The sequence below is a fragment of the Bos indicus genome, chromosome 1, assembly GCF_029378745.1.
Source record: "Bos indicus isolate NIAB-ARS_2022 breed Sahiwal x Tharparkar chromosome 1, NIAB-ARS_B.indTharparkar_mat_pri_1.0, whole genome shotgun sequence".
NCBI lineage: Eukaryota > Metazoa > Chordata > Mammalia > Artiodactyla > Bovidae > Bos > Bos indicus.
Genome location: NC_091760.1, coordinates 107,471,091 through 107,496,413, shown reverse-complemented (window position 1 = coordinate 107,496,413; position 25,323 = coordinate 107,471,091). Strand labels below are relative to the sequence as shown.

Sequence of the window (25,323 nt, the reverse complement as noted above, 5' to 3'; positions counted from 1 at the left end):
TGAGCAACTAAACACAGCACAGCACAAACAAATCATATATTTATAAATTAAAAGATTCATTGGGCCTGCTTTTGCTGTATGATTTCAAAGAACATTTTCAGGGTATAAGTGGTATGGAAGGACTTTGACTAAAGGCAGGAAGAACCAGACCTCTTCCCCAGCTTCTTCCCCTTCTGTTGTTTCACAGTTCTTAGCAGAGTGTTCCTCATGCAGTAAAAATGTAAATACACGATGACTGTATGGAATATGTACAGCATAATTCTACACAGAAGTGACTAATATGGAACCGCAAAGTCATTTCTATATCCTTACTCTCCAAATTCTCTATCTACTGAACTGTTAAACACAATGCGTCTTGGGAATTCCCTGGTGGCCCAGTAGTTAGGACTCTGAGCTTCCACTGCCAGGAACCCAGGTTCAATCCCTGGTCCAGGAACTAAGATTCTAGAAGCCACACAGCATGGCAAAAAACAAACTAAAAACCCTGAAGTTTCTTCTTAAAACACTTTTATCCCTTCTGTAGCCAGTGAATCTCCAGCACCAAATCCCTGACCTATTAACTGGCCTCCTTGTCTCTAATTTATTAGTGGCTAAATAAAAGTTACAGATGACATAATAACACCATAACATCAATAATAACAACTGCTCTTTATTGTGTACATTCAATATTTTTATTATATGCACTGTCCTATGTACTTTGTAATTTAACTCATTTAATCCTCACAATAATCCTATCAATTAGGTATTAGGATCACATCTAAGAGATGAGAAAGCTTAAGCTCTGAGATAATTTTATAATTTGCCTAAAGTTACATATAAGTAATGAACATTTGAACCCAGGTGACTAACTCCAAAATCTATATTTCTATTACCTACACTATACCGTGTTACTATCAAAATATGAAGAAAATGATTCTGCCTCTTCACACTGAAATCAAACATCAAAATCTCAGAGATAGGCTTAAAGGTTTTCCATTAATTTGTCCTACCCTGACCTGTCTTAACTGCCACTATTGTTCTGCTTCCCTGTAATTGGTAAAATTATATATACCCAATTTGTTCTAAGCATTACATTGACTCCCCCCAACCCACTTTAAATAAATACTAAAACAATTCTAGGGTCTTAGAGAAAGTTCAAGGGTACTGAACAGACAATGGGGAGGAGGGGGAAGAAGACACTAGAGATGATAAAAAACCATCTAAACAAGTTCTTAAAGTTTTATGATTTAGTCCCATTCTGTCTCAAATCTATCCATGTGAGGCTGACTGTGCTAAATTTGAATTTTGTGCCAAATCATGTAAACATATTTATGATTTACTGATATAATGAGAGTTGGAATAAGAGGGAAGTGAACCTTATTGGAAACATCAACAAGTATTCCCTGTTCTATAATAAAGGCTGATAAAACCACACACTTAAAAGCCTCGACTATAATAAGACCACCCAGAAGAAAGGGACTCCTAAGAAAGTGACCTCTTACTGAGCAGTCTGGCAGATCCTGATAACAATTTACAAATGCCTGAGAAGTACCTGTAAAATTTTAGCATTTGGTTGAAGCGGTTTAATGATCAGCTGCTTGCCTGCTGTATAAAGAACCTTTTCTGAATCAGGGCCCCATGCTACGGAATACACTGGTGTTCCTGTAAAAAGAAGAAAAAAAACCAAAAGATAAACTTTAATTATCATGCTTTATAAAACGGAGATTGTTAGGAAAGTCAAAAAACCAGTTTGGGGTATCATTTCATTTCCTCCTTATTCAATGGCCTATCCAAACTGGAGTATATAGCCTGATACTGAAACATAAAAGGCAAAATAAATATGAGGTTAGGGAAAGTTTTGCTGTCTATCAAGTGTGGCTTTGGCCTGAAAGTTAGGCTAAAGTATTACCAGGATAAAGTTGACTCCACTTCCATGGGAAAGATACAAGTTTGATTCACCCACCATACTCGGTAAATCTGTTTTCAATTTCCTAGGACAGAAATTAGCGATTCCTAGGATACGAATCCTAGAGATAAGATTTAGGTACTTTTTAATTCGATTACTTCACAGATTACCTAATATCTTCTGGAAGACTATGCTTTCTTTGAATCTATTTTTTTTAAATGAATATCGTATCAATTGAGAGCATTAAATTACCTGTAGTCCACTGTCTGACCCAGTTACCTATTCATTAGAATCTATTCATTAGGGAAGTGAATCAAGGTTATACAATTAATCTATAAAATATTAACCCATTTATATTTATAAAATCAAGCTTTTAAAAATTGTCTAGGATTCCTAAGTCAGGCTATTATAGTAGCTGACTTTATGTGAGTGAGTGAATAAATCTTTCAGGAATTTACATTCACAGTAAAATGAAATCTGAATCTAAGGATTTATGAGCAATCAGTAAGATGTGTTTATTGAAATGGAAAACCCAATTAATTGAATCAACAGGGAGCAATCAGCAATCAACAGGGAGTAAATTTTAGTAAGATAAATGCTCTAATTGGGTTTCCCTGGTGGCACAGTGGTAAAGAATCCACCTGCCAATGTATAAGATGCAGGAGACTTGGGTTTGATCCCTGGGTCGGGAAGATTCCCTGGAGAAGGAAATGGCAACCCACTCCAGTATTCTTGCCTAGGAAATCCCATGGACAGAGGAGCCAATAGTCCATGGGGTCACAAAAGACTCAGCAACTAAAACAACAACTCAGTGCTTTACAGGACTTTTTGTTGTTCAGTTGCTAAGTCACGTCTGACTCTTTGCAACTCCACGGACTGCAGCATGCTAGGCTTCCCTGTCCATCACTATCTCTGGGAGTTTACTCAGATTCATGCCCCTTGAGTCAGTAATGCCATCCAACCATCTCATTCTGTGTCATCCCCTTCTCCTCCTGCCTTCAATCTTTCCCAGCATCAGGGTCCTTTCCAATGAGTCAGCTCTTCCTATCAGGTGGCCAAAGTATTGGAGCTTCAGCACCAGCATCAGTCCTTCCAAAAAGTATTCAAGGTTGATTTCCTTTAGGACTGACTGGTTTGACTCCTTACTGCCCAAGAGACTCTCACAAGTCTTCTCCAACACCAGTTCAAAAGCATCAATTCTTTGGTGCTTAGCTTTCTTTATGGTCCAACTCTCACATCCAAACATGATTACTGGAAAAACCATAGCTTTGACTATATGGACCTTTGTCAGCAAAGTGTTGTCTCTGCTTTTTAATACCCTATCTAGGTTTGTCATAACTTTCCTTCCAAGGAGCAAGTATCTTTTAATTTCATGGCTGTAGTCACCGTCTGCAGTGATTTTGGAGCCCAAGAAAATAAAACATGTCACTGTTTCCACTTTTCCCCCTTCTGTTTGCCATGAAGTGATGGGAACCAGACTTAGAGGACTTAGAAAATCTGATTTAGATCTAATCCAAAAAACTCCATAAGCATTCCTTCCATGGCATAGGTTAGATATTATACTGGGTCTAAATTTCCTGGTCAGTTGGTGACACCTAGGATTGTCTTGATTCAGAGGAATCTACAGATGGCCAATGAGATGGTTCACCTCAGAAGGTACTTCTTCTATTCTTAGTAACTACATTCTCTTGGAACATTATCTGGGAGTAGCCAGGAGCTGACCTGGGCTTCAAACTAAATCTCCAAATGAACAGAGTTCAACTCTAATAAACTCCCCAGAAAATGTAAATCAAAATTTTAGATATTCCAAATGTGATTCTTGGTAAGCACTGTAAGGAAATATGGGAGTAAATTACAGGTTCCTTCTTTATTCCATTATTACAGTTGCAATTATTATGCAAAAAAGTAAATTTATATACTTTAATATCAATTATCAATGCTTCATGAATACACTCAGTAAAATTACACTTTCCTCAGTGTATACAAAACTATGACAAACATCTACCCCCAAGGAAATAATTCAGTAAACACAACTCCCATTGAGTTATACAGGATGTGACTCTAGTGCTTTAGTTGTGGTAAAAGATATGGTTTGGGGTATAGGATGAAGAGCCAGGGACTCTTATGTCCTCTTTCACATTGAATCCGTGGCCCCATTAAGTCAGCTGTGTCACCATTTCCTTGTTTATAAACCTTATAAATCTTCAGAATACTTACCTCCCATGTTGGGATGTGGAGATTATTCATTTCCTGCTTATAATTTTTTAAACAATAATACTGTTAAAGAAACAGATATAGTAACTTAAAGAATAAAACAAAATAAGCTTATAGAGGAAAATTTAAGCAATTCCTTTGTTAAAATACGTGGTTTTTAACCACATTCCTTCAATCCAAAAACAAAAGGAATTTTTTATGATAAATAAGCAATCCTAAATAAGATCAATAGCTGCCTTATTAGTTACAGCTTCCTAATCAGCAATATTCAAAATGTATATAACATCAAGAGCTAAGAGAATGTGTCTTTATATTCATTCTTTACATTTAGAACAAAATGTTAAGTGTGAAATTCCTGTATATATGAATGTCTTTATTGCTATACAACTTTGATTTAGGTGGTTCTGGAGAAGATTATTGAATGTGGATGAATTAGCTTCATAATGAAAACAATGATTTCTATTATAAAAAAAATCCATCTTACTAGCATTTGAAACAAATCTCTAATATTTTTTAAATGTTTTTTAAAAACATTTGCTAAAGCTACATTTCACTTTGCAAAGTCAGTATGGGAATAATAATACAGCCTTCAGGTTAAAAAACTTAACAACAAAAAATTTAGCAAATCATGTAACGAGATGTTATGAATTTCATCTTTAACAAAAATGGACAAAAAACACAAATAGTTTTGCAATAATTAATTTCTTGCTTTTTATACTGGGAATTTTTATTTATGCTCCATTTCAGTTAAGACACTCAAAAAGATCTTGTTTTTCTGACTTTGTACACTAAGATCATGTGATCTTTTTGACATTTTTTAAGAAACCACATGCACCTGGGGTTGTGTTAAATGTCAGACCCTTATCTCTCTGTAAAACAAATTATCTAAATTCTTTCAACCTGTTGAAGGCATTTTAAACCACAGAAGAGGAGACAAAAATGTATTTCAATTGTTTTAAGGAAGTACATGGTCAAATATACCATGTTTTTCACATTCATACTAAAGGTATCCCCTAAAATGTTGTTTTTGCATGTTTTTAAGAATGCTTTTGAAACAAACTCTTCACTATTACCATGAAGCATTAGCTACCTTTGTGTTGAATACAGTATAGGTCTACACCGAGTGAACATAAGAAGGTAGAGAAGAATTTGGCACTATATAAGCACTATCTATTAGTAACCACTACTACTACTTTGTAATGAAATAAGCAACCATTTGTTACTGTGTTGCTCATGGGAGTAGGCACTTTATCCTTTAAAACCTAGTTAAAATATGCTGCAATATTTTCCAGGAAGCTTTTCAATTTTTTTGGTGGTCAAATCATTAAGAATTCAAAAACAAAGAATTATTTCCCTTTCTTTCTATTTGTAGAGACATGTACTAACAAATAAGTAATATCAAGTGGAATTTATTCCTCAAAAAAAACAAACAAACAACTTTTTGGCTGTGTATGTCACCAGGTCAGTACAGAGAAATAAAACTAAAAAGAAGGCATGTGTTTCTTTACTTTCTATCCTCAGTCACCTCTCCCTTGGGGATCTCAACTTCCTCCATAGCTTCACCTTTCACCTTTCTGTAACAGACTCTCACATTAATATTTCAGCCTTTATTTCTGAGTTCTAACAAATTTCCATCTACCCCAAAGACATGCCAAAACTTCAAACTCTACATATTTGTATATTATCCCTCCCCACGTACTCCCTCATTCATTCTTCCTCTGAATTCTTCACGTCTTACAGGGTGATCCATTCCTCTCAGCCACTGAGAACTATGCACTTTTTTCAACCACTCTCATCACCACCTCTGTTCAAGCCTCACTGCACTCTAGCAGAGAACACCTCAGTAACCTCCATACCAGTCACCCCAACGTAACCTCTACCTCCTCTAATTGATCCTACATCCTACTGCTAAGGTAATCTTCCTAAAGAGTCTCCCAGGTGGCACAGTCGTAAAGAATCCACCTGTCAAGCAGGAGATGCAGGTTCAGTCTTTGGGTCAGGATGATCCCCTGGAGAATGAAATGCAACCCAGTCCAGAATTCTTGCCTGAGAAATTCCATGGAGAGAGGAGACTTGCAGGCTATAGTCCATGGGGTTGCCAAGAGTCAGACATAACTTAGCAACTAAAGCAACAACAACAAAATCTACCTGAAGAAACAGGCTTTATCTCTTACTCTTCTGCTCATCTTTTAAAGATTTTTATATGGTTATAGAACAAACTCCAACCGGACATCCCTGGTGGTCCAGTGGCTAGTCTTCCCTGCTCCCAATGCAGGAGGCCCTTGAGTTCAATTCCTGGTCAAGGAACTAGATCCCACATTCTCCAACTAAGACCATAGTCAAATAAATAAAAATAAATTTTTAAAAAGAAAGTATAAATTCCAACCCCCTTCATTTAATGTCTGAGGTTATCTGTGTCTTGGTCCCTCTGGCAGTAGCATCCCTCAGAGCCTACACTTGGCCCAAGGGGTCCTCTCCCCCTCACCTGACTTCCAGGCTTTATGCTGGTCTGCCTCTGTGCCTCTGATCATCTAACTTCCTCCAGAGCTCCGCTGCATTGACAACAAGCCCATTTCCCTACCTAATTTCTTTATCCTTCAAAGTCTAGTTAAAAGATGCTGCAGTATTTACCAGAGAAGTACCTTCTCTCCCCTCAAAGCATTCATCTCTGCCTTCCTGTCTTCCCACAATGCCTTAAGGCAACCAGCACACTCTGCCTTGTGTTACAGTATTTATATTTCCTCTACTAAATTCATTATAGGCAGCTTCCGTGTTTGTCATCTCTTTAATCCATTTGAATACAGTAAGGGAAATGTTCTTAAAGGTTTACAGTATTTCCCTCTTCCAATTTTAATTTATAATTAAAATATACAATGTAATACAAAATAGGGCATCATTATAATTATTCTTGGCCTACATATTACTTTTCTCTAATAAGGAAAAATAACTCTTGATAAACACCAGTAAGAATCATTTTTTAAACATAGTCAAATTCCATCCCTATCCCACTAAAAAACAAAATTAATGCTTCTTCTGCATTGGAGAAGGGGATGACTATGACTTTTTCTATCTTTATGTCTGCCTGCAATTATCAAGAAATGAATTCAGGAATTTTTCTATTTAGCAAATCAAACAAACCTTATAAATAACTAGGGACTTTTCCTTCAGGGTTAATGTCATTACAACTTAACTTCTCCAGTGATTTTTCCCAGAAATAAAATGGGAAAAGTCTATGCTTATTAGGAAAGTGTGGGTGGGAACAATGACCAAAAATTCATAAATTAAAATCATAGTTCTATAGTGAATTTATAATTTTTTAACCTAGAAAAAGATACTAGTTATTAAGCTGAAATACTAATGGGTTAACTAAAATAAAATCTACCTAATTTAGTTTTGCTCATCCTCATAATTAACATAAACCTTGAGTAAGAAGAATAACAAGATTCAAATAGGATAAAAATGATCAGCAATTTAACAGCATTTGATGTTAAGGAAATTGGAGCCATTTGGAATGCTGGTGTAAAATACCATTACGTGAGTCAATGAATACATAATAAAATTACCTATCCTATATGACATAATATGTAATTTAGCTTTTAAGAAAATCCTAGTTATCAATGTAACTGGAAGGAATGAACAAAAAAAGCACCACCCATCCCTCTCCAAAATAAATACCATACACAAAAACAGATCACAGACCTAAATGTACACACTAAAACTATAAAACTCTTACAAGAAAATACAGATGTAAGTCTCCATGATTTTGGATTTGGCAATAGTTTCTTAGATATAACACCAAAACGTAAACAATCAAAAAAAAAGTAGATAAACTGAATTTCATCAAAACTTTTGTGCTTAAGAGACTTCCCTGGTTGTCCAGTAGTTCAAAATCTTCTTGCCAATACAGAGGATAGGGTTCGATCCCTGGTCCCAGATAGACCAGGATGGAGCAACTAAGTCCGTGGCCACAATACTAAGTCCACCTGCCCTAGAGCCTGTGCTCCGCAAAAAGAGAAGCCACCAAAATGAGAAGCCCACATACTACACAACTAGAGAAAGCCTCCATGAAGCAACGAAGAGCCCATGTGTTGCAACAAAGACACATCAAGGCCAAAAATAAAATAAATATTAAAAAAAGAAACGTCTGTGCTTCAAAAGATATCATCAAGAAAATGAAAAGGAAACCCACAAAATGGGGAAATCATATATCCAAGTTGCAAATCATATAGCCAATGGTCTATTAACCAGAATACATAAAGTACTCTTACAACTCGATAACAAAAAGACAACCCAATTTAAAAATGTGCAAAGAATTTTAATAGATATTTCTCCAAACTAGATCTACAAACAGCCATAAAGTACATGGAAAGAGGCTCAACATCATTAGTCACAAGAGAAATGCAAACCAAAACTACAATGAGATACTACTTCACAGTCACTAGGATGACTATAATAAAAATATAATAACAAGTGTTGAGGATTTGGAGAAACTGGAACCTTCATATATTTCTAGTGGGAATGTAAAATGGTATGTTTACTTTGGAAAAAAAAAAACTTGAAGAAGACTTTAATTTACTGATATGAAACTATATCCAATGCAGTTCACAAGTCAAGTGAAAACAAGTAAGGAGCATATTGTAGTAGATGCAGTATGCCTCTGGGAATGTTTTCTGGGTGGCCGGAAGACAGGGGTAATATGAAAGACAAGGGTAGTATTTAAGAGATAACTTTATACCCTTATTTACACTTCAAATTCTGAACTATGTGAATTAGTATCTATAAAAAATTTATACTTTAAAAAGATGTAAGCACTCCCTGCAAAGGCATATATGAACAATCAAATTTTTATGATCATTATTATTGAAAATTGGAAGTAGGAAATGGCAACCTACTCCAGTATTATTGCCTGGAAAAGACCAGGGACAGAGGAGGCTGGCTGGCTGTAGTCCATGGGATCACAAAGAGTCAGACACAACTGAGCACAAACACACATTATTGAAAATAGGAGTTGCAAACTCAAATCCCTTCAGAGGTTTATATTGTGTTCTACCACGTAATATAAATGAGTAAATTATTATATGTGGAGTGTAAGAAAACTAAGAGAAGTTTAAAATCCAACTAAAAATGGCATAGCCACCACTGAACTCCAGTTGATCGTATTTATTCTGGAAAGCAGACTTAATGTTGCCAGTTCTTCCAATTTTTCAAGATACCAAAGAGATCCATATAAGAATGTAAAATATCCTAATCTTTAATGCTGGGCCTGGACCATGCTAGTGGGCTAGATTCAGCACACAGGCCATCTGTGACCTTTGATGAATGAAAAGTCCTTAATTCATGAATATATTGGGCTTCCAAACTTCCTCTGCAAGTTTGGGAATTCTAAAAGCATTTTCTGTATAAGAGTGAAATAAGCAGCAATCTGTTTTCCAGACCCATTATTCAGATAAATCACAGCACTGAACCAAAAGTGCTATGTCTTCTACTCTCTATCATTAACAATGTTTATGTTAAGCAACTTAGTCTAAGTTTCAACTTTAGACTTTGGAAAGTCCAAAATGGTAGATCCCAGGGGTAATCAAAGGGAAGGAGATGACTAGGAAGAATTTAAAGAAAGAAAAGGAGCCTTAGAGTGACAACTGGTGAAGAATCTCAGGCAAAAATTCAGATTATTGTAATGGGTAATAAGATAAGCTTTCAAAATTTCTCTGAAGATCTGTGTCTTCTCTAGACAACATATTTAGTAGAAAAGAAAAGAAAGGAAAAAAGGGTATGTATCAGTAGCAGCTACAGCTGAAAAGAACTGCAGCCTCAGCTCCAAGGGGGTGATAATGATCTCTAAAAGAATTCTGTAGTTGCTTGTAAGTCAGACATCATAAGGTAAGAATGCCAAATAATTAGCACTAACAAAAATTATAAAGCCAAAAGTAAATGCCTATTCTTATTAGCTTAAAATAAAATTTATTTTCTAAAGGTATATTTTATTACTAAAGAAACAATAAATTGACATTTTTCTCCTAACTGAAATTTGCTCATGAATGTTTCTATGAACTCTGACTTTTCTACTGATGGATAAACATTCTATTTGGAGATCATCTGTACCAAAGACTTAACCTCAGGAGATAATCACTACATATCACTTATGGTTACTTTTGCTAACATTTGGTTAATGTGTAGTAAAGAAATATAGCTATTTTAACACTATCCTAAGAGTACACATAATTTAAAAAATGAAATCTGCAAATTTTTGGAAGTCAGTTGTTGGAGATGCTTCACAATATGACTTTATCATATAATTCTGAAGAACAGTCTGCAAGCTTTTTGGCAATCTATCTCTGAAGCAGATATGTGCTCAAGACAACATTAATCTGACTTCTGGATTGATTTTATAGGCACTTCTTCCCAATGAGTATGGAAAACCAAGATGCTGTTCTAAGCAGTTTTATTTTACCAAGTTTTGGATCATTGAAAGTATCTGTTCCCCTTCATTAGTACTGAAATCAAATGTGCAACACAATTCAGAAAGGGTGCTAATATTAAGAAGTTATTAGAATTATTAAGTATGGAGATTGAATGTATTCTATTATTATTAGACACCCCGTGCTATTTCAGAGAGAATATGCACATAATGCTTCAGAGTTATATTAAAAAGAATCACCAGCCTATAACTCTATTTTTATAGATTCACTAACAAGGAAAAAGTCCTTGAGTATTTCTTACATTTCTGGGTTCAAATAAAAGTCACCATGCCCCATTAGGAAACATGAAAGTAAGAAGAAAAAGTTTAAATAGAAGTAAGAGATTTCAGGTTTTGAACCTGACCAAAATCAATCTGAGGAACTACATTAGACTGTTTTTATAGGAAAATGTTAAGACATTTATAATACATACCTTGATGAGCCAAAGTCGATCTTAGCATTCCCGTCTTTGACCATATTTTTATTTGTCCATCTTCTCCAACTATAAAAAGAACATAATAATTGACATTTTACCTATAGGAAATATATGTAAACATTACATTTACATATAAAAATCAACTCTATCTACACTAATGCACATTTAAAATTGACACGTTTCTCTAATTACATGTCACTGCTTCACAACTAAAAAATTTACCTGAAATTACTTTGAAACAATTTTATCAAAGTAGCCTAACTTTCATGACAATAATTGTTTTTCCTTTAATCTTAGAAGATTTGTAAGTATATTATTCAAATAATGCTCTCATTTTCACTGACATCTCCATCTGAGAAGCACTCTAAGAAAAGTGTTTTCAGTGTGATAAGAAGAGTTAAAGCCAAATTCCAGGGAGTTGGGGACTAAATGGAGTGAAGTAACAGACTACTCTTTTGAACAGTTTGCCTGAAAAGGAAAGAAAGAAAGAGGAAATTGTAGCTAGAATTATTTATTAAAGGAAGGATTTTTATTTCTATTTCCTCAATTTTCGAGATAAACAGCATTTAAACACATTTACATGCTGGGAGAAAGAAAAAAAAAAAAAACACTGGGAAAAAGAAAAAAAAACACTGGAAAAGGAGAAGTTGAATAAACAGGCAAGACAGGAGACAACTCACTGATAAAAGTCCTACAAAAGGCCCAGGGGACAGGTGTCATGCTTTTCAAATATATCTACAAATTCTCTGTTATTCTCTCTTTTAAGAAGTTAAGCTTAATTTATCTCTCCTTCAGTTTGGGCTATACTTAGTGACTTGCTTCTAATAAAATATGGTGGAAATGATGGAGTATGACATCCACGGGTGGGTCATAAAATATATTGTGGCTTCCATCCTTCTCTCTTGGATCATTCACCCAGGGAGAATCTCCAGCGGTCATGCTTACTGTAAGACCATTCAAGTAGCCCTATGGAGAAGTCCACGCTGTAAGAACTAAGTTAGGCCTCAGTCATAGAGTCACAGAGGAAGTAGGACCTCTTGCCAACAGCCATGTGAGTGAGCCATCTTGGAACTATCTAGCCCTAGGAGGGCTTCATATGACTGCAGCCCCATCCAACTTCTTGATTCTGAGACAGAACCACCCAGCTAAACATTCCCTGTCTCACATAAACTGTTAGCTAATACATGTTATCTTAAGTCACTAACTTTTGGGATAATCTGTCATACAACAGATATCTAATATAACAGGTGAAGATGAGAAACCCTCAGTAGGGAAGGAGATGGAAGAGAGATAGAAAGGAGTAAAGTTAAATGAGAAAATTTTGAATTTTGATGGCTCAGATGGTAAAGAATCTGCCTGTAATGCAGGAGACCCAGGTTTGATCCCAGGGTCAGGAAGATCCCCTAGAGAAAGGAATGGCAACCCACTCCAGTATTCTTGCCTGGAGAATTCCATGGACAGAGAAGCCTGGCAAGTTACAATCCATGGGGTTGCAAAGAGTCAGAAATGACAGAGCAACTAACATGTACACGCATGGGCAAACGCACACGCACACGTATTTAAATGAGAATATTTTGAAGAATTAAAACATATTTACTCAATATCTGATTATTTCAAAACCTTCTTGAGAGAATGTTCTCCATTAGCCATGTAAGAAAACTAATATGACACTCTGAATTATAACATTATATAACAGTCTAGATCAATCCTGTGCCAATTACTTGCTGTTAGACAAGGAAAGACACTACTGCTAAATTAAAACATTCTGTTCTTCTGGAAATTTTTCTTTAAAAAATTCATTTTAAATGTCATTTATGCAGATAACTTACCTGTAACTAATGCTGTTCCTTCATAATTCCATCGTCCTGCCAGCACTGCTCCACTGTGAGCTTCCACACTTTTTTCCACTCTTCCTAACTTAGAAATCAGATGAAATTTACCTAAAAGAAATTATACTTGAGAAATCTATTTTATTAAATTAATTTATCCAATCAACAAGCATCTGTTGAGAACCAACTATTAGACTAGTCAGCATGGTGCTAGGCATCAGAGATACAGGGCAAATAATACAATTATTCTTACTCTTGAGGAGTGCACAAATCTATTGGAAAACAGGCACAAAAGCAAAATTATAAAACCTTGAAACAAGTGGTGTGACAGAATATATATATGATACTATGATAGTTCAGAGGGACAATAAAATTGTCCTGGAATATGGTCAAAGGAACCCAAGAGGAATATCAACAAAGCCTTCTATTTAAGCAGAATTTTGAAGTTTTGCTTTTTTTTAAAAATGGTTATAGAAAAGCTGCTGTTGCTGCTAAGTCACTCCAGTTGTGTCCGACTCTGTGCGACCCCAGAGACGGCAGCCCACCAGGCTCCCCCGTCCCTGGGATTCTCCAGGCAAGAACACTGGAGTGGGTTGCCATTTCTTTCTCCAATGCATGACAGTGAAAAGTGAAAGTGAAGTTGCTCAGTCGTGTCCGACCCTCAGCGACCCCATGGACTGCAGCTTTCCAGGCTCCTCCATCCATGGGATTTTCCAGGCAAGAGTACTGGAGTGGGGTGCCATTGCCTCTCCAATAGAAAAGCTAGAAAAAGTTATATAACTTGTTTTTTTAAAAACAGGTTGTAGAAGGAATTATGGAGAAGAGAGGATCTAAATAGTTGAACACTGTTAAAAAAAATTTAAAAACTGAGGCATATTAAAAAATACTGAGTTTATTTGCACAGAAATCAATTCCAATTCAGCAGTGCCAAACCTTAAGTGGTTAGGAATGCTCCACTGACAGGAGGTCAGGTACAGAGAAATGACAAAACTAAGGATATTACTGACTGACTATACCTTAAAGCCTAGTTGGCTGTCTGTGATTGGTTGTCCTTTGGTTTCAATTTTGTAATCTTGAAGCATTCATTTACAGGCTTAGATTTTGACTTGCTGAGGTATATACACCATTAATCACCTCAAGTCTAAAGGCCTCCTTCTTTAATTTAAAGGACAAGCCCAAATTTTTTAAATCCTTGCCTTATTTTACACTGTACCAGGCACCAGGTAGACAAAAAGAAGTAGGTTATTTGGTTGCTGTCATTGAAAGTTCACGCATTTATAGGCGAACAGCAGAAAACTTACATTACAAGACCTAAGCTAAGTATATAAGAGATGTCAAGGGAACAAATCAACTATACAAAGAATAAGTACTACAGGAAGCCAAAACAATTGCAGTGTTGTTTTGAATGATCATGAAATCTAGTAATATATAGTTTTTGATAAAATAATTAAGTATAGGTGGTCCTCCATATTCAAGGGTTCTGAAATCCTTGGACTCAACCTACCAAAAAACAAATAAAGCCCAGAAAGCTCCAAAAACAGAACTTGAATTTGCCCTGCACCATGAACTATTTACATAGCATTTACATTGTATTTACAACTTTGAGTCTCTTGGACTGCAAGGAGATCCAACCAGTCCATCCTGAAGGAGATCAGCCCTGGGATTTCTTTGGAGGGAATGATGCTGAAGCTGAAACTCCAGTACTTTGGCCACCTCATGCGAAGAGTTGACTCATTGGAAAAGACTCTGATGCTGGGAGGGATTGGGGGCAAGAGGAGAAGGAGACGACAGAGGATGAGATGGCTGGATGGCATCACTGACTCGATGGATGTGAGTCTGAGTGAACTCCGAGAGTTGGTGATGGACAGGGAGGCCTGGCATGCTGCGATTCATGGGGTCGCAAAGAGTCGGACATGACTGAGCGACTGAACTGAACTGAACTGAACTGAGGTATTATAAGCAGTCTAGAGATGTCTAGAGATGACTTGCTTCCTTAGTGGCTCAGAGGGTATAAAGTCTGCCTTCAATGCCGGAGACCCAGGTTCCATCCCTGGGTTGGGAAGATCCCCTGGAGAAGGAAATGGCAACCCACTCCAGTATTCTTGCCTGAACAATCTCATGGACAGCAGAGCCTGGTGGGTTACAGTCCATGGGGTCGCAAGAGTCCCATGCAACTAAGCAACTTCACTTTCACTTTCAGAGATGACTTTAAGTATATGGGAGGATGTGTGTAGGTCATGTGCAAATACTATGCCATTTTATACAAGGGACTTGGCCATCTGTAGATTTTAGTATCTACAGGGGTCCTGAAACCAACCCCTTTGAATACTGAGAGCCAACTGTAAGTGGAATTAGAAATCCACCCCCCCCAAAAAATGTATATCTTTTTTGCTATAAAATAATAATGTGGCTTGCCTAATCAGATTTTGCCTCAAAGGATTTGTTTGAATTCATTTTTAACTTAAGACTTCTCAAGATTCTTACTAACAATTCATTAAAAATATATTTAAGTCAGATGCTTTAGGTGGCTTTAAAACGTTTCTCTGGAGAATTCTAATACAGATGGTTTTCAAATATTTTATACCTAGCATCTTGTGGTTATTTCACTGACCACCAAACCATTTCCATCAAGAAAATCATTCCTCCATTTTATATACATTGCATATTATTTGTAGCTCTGTTGCAGCATTTTTTATTGGGCTGTAATTCTTTTCAAGGGGCCATGTCTTAGTCATAGTTTTATTTGCAATAGTGCTTTTACATAAACAGCATTCATTAAGTTTAACCAACTCAGTAACCATATTTAGTAACTTAAGAAGACTTTGACGTTCTTTTTTTTCTCATTCAATCTGATCATTTATTTTCTAGGCCCTCATCAATAAACTACTCCTTTCCTTCATCTAACCACCTACTAGTGCCATCTACTTTTCCTCATATCTTCCTTTTACTTTTATATTTGCCTCTGGGTCATTTTTCAATGTAACAAGATTACTTTGAATACAACTTTACTAGTACTCTCTTTATGAGACTAAAAAAATTAATTTGGATATACTTTTTTAATACATTGTTTTACAGAGAAAATATGAGTGGGGGTGAATTTCAAAAGAGGAAACTAGAAAGATGACATATAGTGAGTGGCCAATATTTACTTTATCCAAGTCTATTTCACTAAATGTTAGCATGCTGTCTAACACAAAATATCTACATACTAAATTGCTACATGTCACAAACGAATCTATCTAATAGATTAACCAAGCAACTCGTGAACCATAAATGAAAGGTCCATAAATTTCAACATATTTAGAAATTTTATGTACTTTGATCACTGATATTTCTTATCCTAAAATATGTAATCTGACTTTCTGACAAATGCTGAATTCTTACTTTCTACAACTTCACAGAAGACACACACTGAGACAACTAAGGCTAGCTCTTTGCATAGACTTGGCACTCAATAAATCTTTTACCTTTGTAATTTGCCTGACTGTTACACATTGCTTGAATAGCACAACCCAAGTAAAGCCTAAGTATAAAACTACATATATCAAAAAAATTTTTTAAACATAATTATTCCTTTAACGATTTTAGTTCTTCTTCCCTTCAGCTTTTCTATAAACTTTTTAAAGTGCTAGACCAAAAAACTAAAGACCAAATAAATTACCTCTAATTATTTGCTAAGGGTAGGGTTGGGAAGAGATATAAACAATTCATTCATTTATTTAATCGATAGCAATTCATTGATTAAACAGTGGATGATTTGGGTAAAAAACATGGATATTTACAGCCAAATGTAAAAAATTTATCTCTTATTATTAAAGATAAACTAAAAAGAGGAAAATGCTATTTAAAAGAACAGAGGAAGTAGAATAAATTATATGAAACACATTTCTCAAGGTTAGAAATGCCTTAAGAAATGTCCATGGAAACATGAGGCAGCTTGGAATAGGATATTAGAAAAAAGGTCACATGAGCACTTTTGCAGACTGCTTTATAGCAGAAATCTTTTGGCAGATGGTTGTAAAAAGCCAAAGAGATCAGTAACCACTAACTTCTGATAAAAAGAAATGAACACAAAAATTCTTTTTAAAGTGGGATTTTAAATGTACTTATTAACTAATAAGAGAATAAAAGGCTTACTTTAAGATATTTAACAATGTATAAAAAATTCAACTTTCACTAAATATAATTTAAGGAGTGTTTATTGGATTTACAAGAGATTTTATACCAGAATTCCTTTACAAAGCAGTTCCCCTAATGCATTTCAAATAATTCTTCTTTGAATATAAATCTTTTAACACATTGTGAAAGAAATATCACCTCTAAAAAGTAGGATACAGCTGCATGAAATATTCAAAAAAGAGGTAATAACAGTGAAGAGAGAATTATTGGTGAGACAAAATACTTGGCAAGAGTCTGCTTTATGTACTTCAGGATCTGACCCCCAAATCCCATGTTTGTTGTTGTTTTTTTTAATGTTACCACTAACACAGAAGATGGAGAGGGTATAACAAAGGGAACAGTGATGAACTCCAAAATCTGTAACCTAGCGATCTGCTGTACAACATTGTGGTTACACAAAATTATATAAATATATATATATTTTCTCCAAGTTTATACGTTTCTCCATGTTTATATAAATATATAGAAAATTATTAAATATTGTACTATACACTTAAAAATGTGTTGTGTAGATCTCATATTATGTATATTTTCAAACCAGAATAATACTTCTTTTTATAGTATTTGATTAACAGAGAACACAGCATCCACATATAAAATGATCTCAGATGTTTATCTGGCAGGAAACCCTTGACCAACCACCTTCAAATGGCATCCACTTTCTTCTGTTTTTGAATATTTCTTTTTCATTTCATTTTTCATTTTTACTTCTGGATTCTGTTTCTAGTCTCACTCTTCCACTTTTTTCCTTTGAACTATCATCTTTTGCTTTCTCTTTCACAAGATCCAAGATATTCGTAATTCCACCTAGGAGAAAAGACTCAACTATTCTGCTTTGGTTCTCTCTTCTTCCCACATCTAGTTATGCTAGGTTACCTTATCTTTTTTACTTTGTAATAAACCTAAAAATAAAATACAGTTTCTTATGGAGAAGGAAATGGCAACCTATGCCAGTATTCTTGCCTGGAAAATTCCATGGACAGAGGAGCCTGGAGAGTTACAGTCCAGGGGGTCACAAGTAGGACACAACTAAGCACACAAGCACAAAAACAAATATTAAACTTTTATTTTTTTGAAATTGTATGGATTAGCAATTCTAAAACAACCTACTATGTATTGTAGAATTAAACAAGTGAGTAAACATACTGATAATAATGGGAGCCAAGGTTCCACACTGTTTCCAAGTATTGAGACTAGAATTAATTCTGCAGTGCTGAACTAGAATTGGCAGTATCAAAATTAACTTATGGCTTTTGTCACGGGAAGGAACCATGGAAGGAAGGGAGGGAGGAAACATAGGAGGAAGGGAAAGGAAGTAAAGGAAGCGAGGGAGGGAGGAAGAAATAGCTGTAGATATGTATGTTTTCAACATATATTTCTTAGCTCCATCCTATGAGAGGGCCTTGAAGCAAACATATCCCACTGAAATGCACACACCTAGCACTGTCATCTTGGCTTTTAGATATCATCAAGCACACAAAAAAAGAACATGTCTCCTTGGAGAAACAGCTGATTTGGAAGTTGGGACTGGGAAAGTACAAAATGAGCCTGGAACATCTTGTGCCAGCAAAGTGCTCAAAAGATGAGGAAACATATCCCCCACGGCAAAACAAAAATTCATTTGACCTGGCTTCATGGAGCTCCCACTGGCCAAATCTGTGGCAATTTTAACATTAAAATGTGTAAATGATAGTAATAGGATGCTCAAGAAATAAAACAAGGGATAGGATGGGGCGTGGGGTGGAAGGGAGATTCAAGAGGGAGTAGATACACACACACACACACACACACACACACATAGTTATAATTGATTTATGTTGTCATATGGCATTCATGCATTGGAGAAGGAAATGGCAACCCACTCCAGTGTTCTTGCCTGGAGAATCCCAGGGACGGGGATACCTGGTGGGCTGCCGTCTATGGGGTCGCACAGAGTCGGACACGACTGAAGCGACTTAACAGCAGCAGCAGCAGTCATATGGCAGAAACCAATACAACACTGTAAAGCAATTATCCACTAATTATAAAAAAGAATGAATAACTTAAAAATGAAATAAAATAAGCATCTATGAGTCTAATCTGATGTAAGTAAACAAATAAACAAATGTGCAGGAGACAGAAGGCTCTTCTTTGAAGGAGAATACCAACTAATCAATATAAAAGATACTATGGCATTTAAAAAAATATCATTCGGCAACCATCTTAGTAATAAATGACTCAGCTAAGATAGTGGGAGAAAATTTGAGGAGGAAGAGAATATTTTTATATAGTCTGAAAGTATCCACTTAGAAATTATTTACTAAAAGGGAAAAACATTAACTTTACAGTGGAGAAGGAAATGGCACCCCACTCCAGTACTCTTGCCTGGAAAATCCCATGGACAGAGAAGCCTGGTAGGCTACAGTCCATGGGGTCACAGAGTCAGACACGACTTCACTTTCACTTTCACAGTAGATTAATTTAGTGAACACAACCTTTCAAAGTAATCAAAGTTAATGTCACCAGTAAGGAGTCAAACCAGAATTATGAATTTTCCACTCTGATGCCTTAAGTATTACTGTTAAAAATGTATAGCTGAATTTAATCATAAGGAAAAATCAGACAAAAGTGAATTGATTGGACATTCTATAAAAATAACAGGCCCATATTCTTCAAAACAGTCGAGATCATAAAAGAAAGATGGAGGATTTGCTCCAGATTAAAGGAAGTTAGTGAGATATGACAAAAACAATGTTATTCTTTACAAGAAAAAAAAATTTCTATAAAAGACATAATTAGGACACTTGCTAAAATCTGAATACAAACTGTAGATTAGGTAATAATATTATATCAGTGTTAAATTTCCTGATTTTGATCAATGTATTGTGGTTAAGTTACTGAAAAATCCTTATTCTTAGGAAATGCATTGAAGTATATATGGTTAACAGAAAAGGCAATGGCAACCCACTTCAGTACTCTTGCCTGGAGAATCCCAGGGACTGGGAGCCTGGTGGGCTGCCGTCTATGCGGTCAAACCAAGTCGGACACAACTGAAGCAACTTAGCCGCAGCAGCAGTAGCAGTATATATGGTTAATGACAAAGGTAATCATGATGGTGTGATTACTCACCTAGAGTCAGATACCAAGGGAACACCTCATGCAAAGATAGGCTCAATAAAGGAAAGAAATGGTATGACCTAACAGATGCAAAAGCCATTAAGAAGAGGTGGCAACAATACACAGAAGAACTGTACAAAAAAGAGCTTCACAACCCAGATAATCTCGATGGTGTGATCACTCACCTAGAGCTAGACATCCTGGAGGTCAAGTCAAGTGGGCCTTAGGAAGCATCACTATGAACAAAGCTAGTGCAGGTGATGGAATTCCAGTTGAGCTATTTCAAATCCTGAAAGATGATGCTGTGAAACTGCTGAAACTCAATATGCCAGTAAATCTGGAAAACTCAGCAGTGGTTATAGGACTGGAAAAGGTCAGTTTTCACTCCAATCCCAAAGAAAGGTAATGCCAAAGAATGCTCAAACTACCGCACAATTGCACTCATCTCACACGCTAGTAAAGTAATGCTCAAAATTCTCCAAGCCAGGCTTCAGCAATACATGAACCGTGAACTTCCAGATGCTCAAGCTGGTTTTAGAAAAGGCAGAGGAACCAGAGATCAAATCGCCAACATCCGCTAGATCATTGAAAAAGCAAGAGAGTTCCAGAAAAACATCTATTTCTGCTTTATTGACTATGCCAAAGCCTTTGACTGTGTGGATCACAATCAACTGTGGAAAATTCTGAAAGAGATGGGAATACCAGACCACCTGATCTGCCTCTTAAGAAATCTGTATGCAGGTCAGGAAACAACAGTTAGAACTGCACATGGAACAAAAGACTGGTTCCAAAAAAGGAAAGGGGTACATCAAGGCTGTATATTGTTACCCTGCTTAATTAATTTATACATCATGAGAAATGCTGGGCTGGATGAAGCACAAGCTGGAATCAAGACTGCTGGGAGAAATAGCAATAACCTCAGATATGCAGATGATATCACCCTTATGGCAGAAAGTGAAGAAGAACTAAAGAGCCTCTTGATGAAAGTGAAAGAGGAGAGTGAAAAAGTTGGCTTAAAGCTCAACATTCAGAAAACTAAGATCATGCCATCCAGTCCCATCACTTCATGGCAAATAGATGAGTAAATAGTGGAAACAGTGGCTGACTTTATTTTGGGGGGCTCTAAAATCACTGCAGATGGCAATTCCAACCATGAAATTAAAAGACACTTGCTCCTTGGAAGGAAAGTGACCAACCTAGACAGCATATTAAAAAGCAGAGACATGACTTTGCCAACAGAGGTCCATCTAGTCAAGGCTATGGTTTTTCCAGTGGTCATGTATGGATGTGAGAGTTGGACTATAAAGAAGCTGAGCACCAAAGAACTGATGCTTTTGAACTGTGGTGTTAGAGAAGACTCTTGGGAGTCCCTTGGACTGCAAGGAGATCCAATGGGTCCATCCTAAAGGAGATCAGTCCTAAGTGTTCATTGGAAGGACTGATGCTAAAGCTGAAACTCCAATACTCTGGCCACCTGATGCGAAGAGCTGATTCATTGGAAAAGATCCTGATGTTAGCAAAGATTGAAGGCAGGAGGAGAAGGGGACAACAGAGGCTGAGATGGTTGGACGGCATCATCGACTCAGTGGAGATGAGTTTGAGTAGATCCCGGAGTTGGTGATGGACAGGGAGGCCTGGTGTGCTGTGGTCCGTGGGGTTGTGAAGAGTTGGACACAAATGAGCGACTGAACTGAACTGAACTGAACTGATATATGGTTAAAGTTGGATGTCTGTAAATTACTCTCAAATGTTTCAGGAAAAAGTATGTGTGGAGGGCAGGAGAGAGAGAAAAGAGTAGCAATGATAAGTACATGGGACAAAATGTTAACAATTAAGTGAATATGAATAAAGAATATGCAGGAATTATCTCTACAATTCTTACATCTTTTCTATAAATGTGAAATTATATCAAAATTAAGTTTTTTTAAGTCAACCCTTCATATTATCATCAGAGGTAAACAAGTCTAGCTCTTTTCAGAGTCAATCTTGTAAGCACTAGGCAGTGTATTAAATACTTTCACACAATATTTCATCTAATCAAGATTCAGGAAGTAAGTTTAAAAACTGCCATACATTCTGCCTGTAAAAGAACTGGGATCTGATGTGATTGTTTGCCATAACATCCTTTTCTTCTTCTGGCTACAAAAGCCCTCTTCTCTTTCCCTTTCCACAGTGGCCAAAGGCCTGCCATGCTCAGGCAATCAGTGTCGCAATCCCTTGACTAAAATGATTCACTCAGTGATGGGCAGATGACCCAAGCTTGTCCAGGACCCTTTCTGCAAGCTGACTACAAGAGGGACTGAGGAAGAGGCACTGTGTCTGCTGACTTTCCTCTTCTTGTAAGTTAAGCCTTGGGCTGCTGGCTGCCATTCATGCCCACCTGGGGAGAGTCTGTCCAAGAGATGGTAAGGATCAGGGGCCTGCTGCCTCTGTGCTTAAAGATCTTCCCCAGGAGCTAGGTAAACCTGAAAACTCCAGCTGTGCGTAAGTAAGTTGTTAGCCTAATGAGTTTCTGTTACTTTGATGAAAGTACTCCTAACTGACACCATAGATAAAGTGTAATACAGACGGAAAGGGCTTCCCAGGTGGCACTAGTAAACAACTCGCCTGCCATTGCAGGAGACATCAGAGACGTGGATTCAATCCCTGGGTCGGGAAGATCCCCTGGAGAAGGGCATGGCAACCCACTCCAGTATTCTTGCCTGGAGAATCCCCATGGACTGGCGGGTTACAGCCCACAGGATCGCAAAGAGTCAGACACGACTGAGGCAACTTAGCACACGTGCACGCACAGACAGAAAACAGTTCAAGTTATTTCTAAGAAACAAAAACATGTCCTTAAAAAGTAGAAAAATGGTGCTTTTCACTCACCAATAATAAGACTATGATCAAACTACTTTCCACCTCTGTAAGTGAAAATTAGTGTGCGTGCTAAGTTGCTTCAGTCCTGTCTGGCTCTTCGCACTGTAGCCTGCCAAGCTCCTCTGTCCATTCATTGGATTCTCCAGGTAAGAACAGTGGAGTGGGTTGCCATGTCCTTCTCCAAGGGATCTTCCCAACCCAGGGATCCAACCTGCATCTCTTACATCTCCTGCATTGGCAGGTGGGTTCTTTACCACTAGTGCCATCTGGGAAGCCCAAATTAGCATGTACTAGAAAATAAAGATTTTATTTAATAGAGACCTTACTAAATGAATGTGTGTTATACCTCTTTTTAGTGTGGTTATTTTACACAGTTAAACTTTAAGAAATTAGAAACCAAAACTGTTAAAAGCACAACAATATCTGTGAACACAGAAAAAGTAAAGCCCAAGGTTCACACTCAATTTCAGTATATGCCAGTTTAACTCACTTTCTTCTATGACAGTTGGTCTTAAAGTTATACACAGACCAACTGACCACACAGGAAATGGACAAATAACTCAAAACATAAGTTATAATAAGAAGCGGTGTCTTTTAAAAACAAAGATGAGCAAATAATGTTTATTAAAAACTTACCATCAGAACTTGTGAGGACAAAGATTTCTGCTTGAGTTTGTTTCTTTATGCCTAAACTTTTTGGAAACCAATGAAGGTCTATTGGGTAAATATCATCAGGCAGCTTTACTATTTGACTTGTTTCACCGGTTAACAAGTTCCACTTCACGATCTGGTGATCATCACTACATGAATACAGCTCTTCAGCAGTAGTCCAGCCCACACAGCTCACTAATTCTTGATGTGTCACCATATTAAGGAGACATAAAACACACAAAAGTCTTCAGTTTTAACAAACACAATATTTTGCAGATGCAGATTATAAGAACAATATAAAATAAGGTCAAATGTTTCAAGATTCAAAACCTACTTTTCCAGTGTAGGACTTTCATATTTTTTCCATAAAAGGAAAGGAAAATAAGCATCTATCAAAACAGTTGTAAGAAGAATGGAAAGCAGGATAAGAAACCCAGGTGCCAAAAGAGAAAAAAACAAAGATTTAATACACGAAAAATTTTAAAATGTGTTACAAAAGATTCTATAAACAAGGCCAAAAGATGCAGAAAGACACCTAACAGATTAAAAGGATGAAAGATCTAATCTGTTGCAGGATAAGTGGGGAGAAAAGGGAAATATGTATTGTTTTATTTACATATATCTGTATTGTTATTAGAATAAGCATGTATCATTTTGATAAGTTTTAAAAAATCAACTGCTAAAAGAACACTGAAATATAACAGTTAAATACCTGCTTAAATGACATAATAATTTACCCAGGAAAAAATTTACAGCTTAATAGCTGAAACTAAAATCCTACCAAACTTCCTGACATTAAATTCAGGAAGTAATTCAGTTACAATTTACTGCCCACACAAGGTGATATGGATAAGATATAAACCCTAAAATTCTTACTTTAACCTATTTTTTGGTCTCTGATTTATCAAGTAGATTTCCATAAATTGAGGTGCTAAAGTGGCCCTTACTTCCTCCATTAGAACAGGCGCTTACCTAGCAGAGTTGTGTATCCTACAGAAGGAACTTTAGATTGTCTTTTATGAGAGATGCTTTCTCCTGTTTATATATGGATTTCTATATTACCATATCATCCTAGTTGGGTTGTTTGCTCTTTTGTTGTTATTGTATAATCATTTTACTTCCTTCTCTTTTCATCAATGCTTTCTATCCAAGCAATCAATAAACTCTAAGAAAAAAGAAAGAGACTATGTGCCATAATTATTCTGGGATGTTCTAAGTTTTTTTAATACTTCAAAATATGATAGATTAAGCAAATAACCAGAAAGGTAAAAAATGAAATTATAGAAGGGTCTGATGAGTCTGCACAAATAGGTAACAAAGTGGCATTGGAATACTCAGAATTCAAAGTAAAATCTAAACAAAAGAACCTTGATATCACTAGACCATTACTGAAAAAAATTCTTCCAGTATAACTGTCATAGCTTAAACATTGTTAGTTAAAACCTTTATTATACAAAGGGAGAGTGTCTGCTAAAACCTAGAAAGAAAATAAACACACACACTCCAAAACAAAAAAAACATTAATTTTATCCTTATAAAAACTGATGTAAGTACCCAGCAGACATATGTGAGGTGTCTTCAAACTAGTAAGTCAACTAAAATTATGGGAGACATAAGAGGACTGCTAGAATAAGAAAGTCTAAAAGGATCATTATTCTTCAGCTTGAAAAGGTAAAAGCAGACACTAGACAGTCAAAATCTATAAGACTGTAA

The 25,323-nt window shown here is 36.3% G+C and overlaps 1 protein-coding gene across 6 annotated transcripts in view; it reads right to left on the bottom strand.

Moving 5' to 3' along the window:
• IFT80 (intraflagellar transport 80) overlaps positions 1-25,323 on the bottom strand; it is a 131,738-nt gene that overhangs the window by 89,687 nt on the left and 16,728 nt on the right. For 2 of the 6 annotated variants that reach the window (XM_070792434.1, XM_070792427.1), the window contains exons 1-5: positions 23,945-24,565; positions 23,596-23,811; positions 12,823-12,933; positions 10,991-11,059; positions 1,532-1,641 (exon numbers count right to left, since the gene is read on the bottom strand). In XM_070792434.1, coding sequence (XP_070648535.1) covers positions 1,532-1,641; positions 10,991-11,059; positions 12,823-12,933; positions 23,596-23,811; positions 23,945-23,999 — 561 coding nt within the window. In that variant the 5' untranslated portion in view covers positions 24,000-24,565. The other 4 variants (XM_070792423.1, XM_070792419.1, XM_070792435.1 and 1 more) reach the window with 3 other exon arrangements.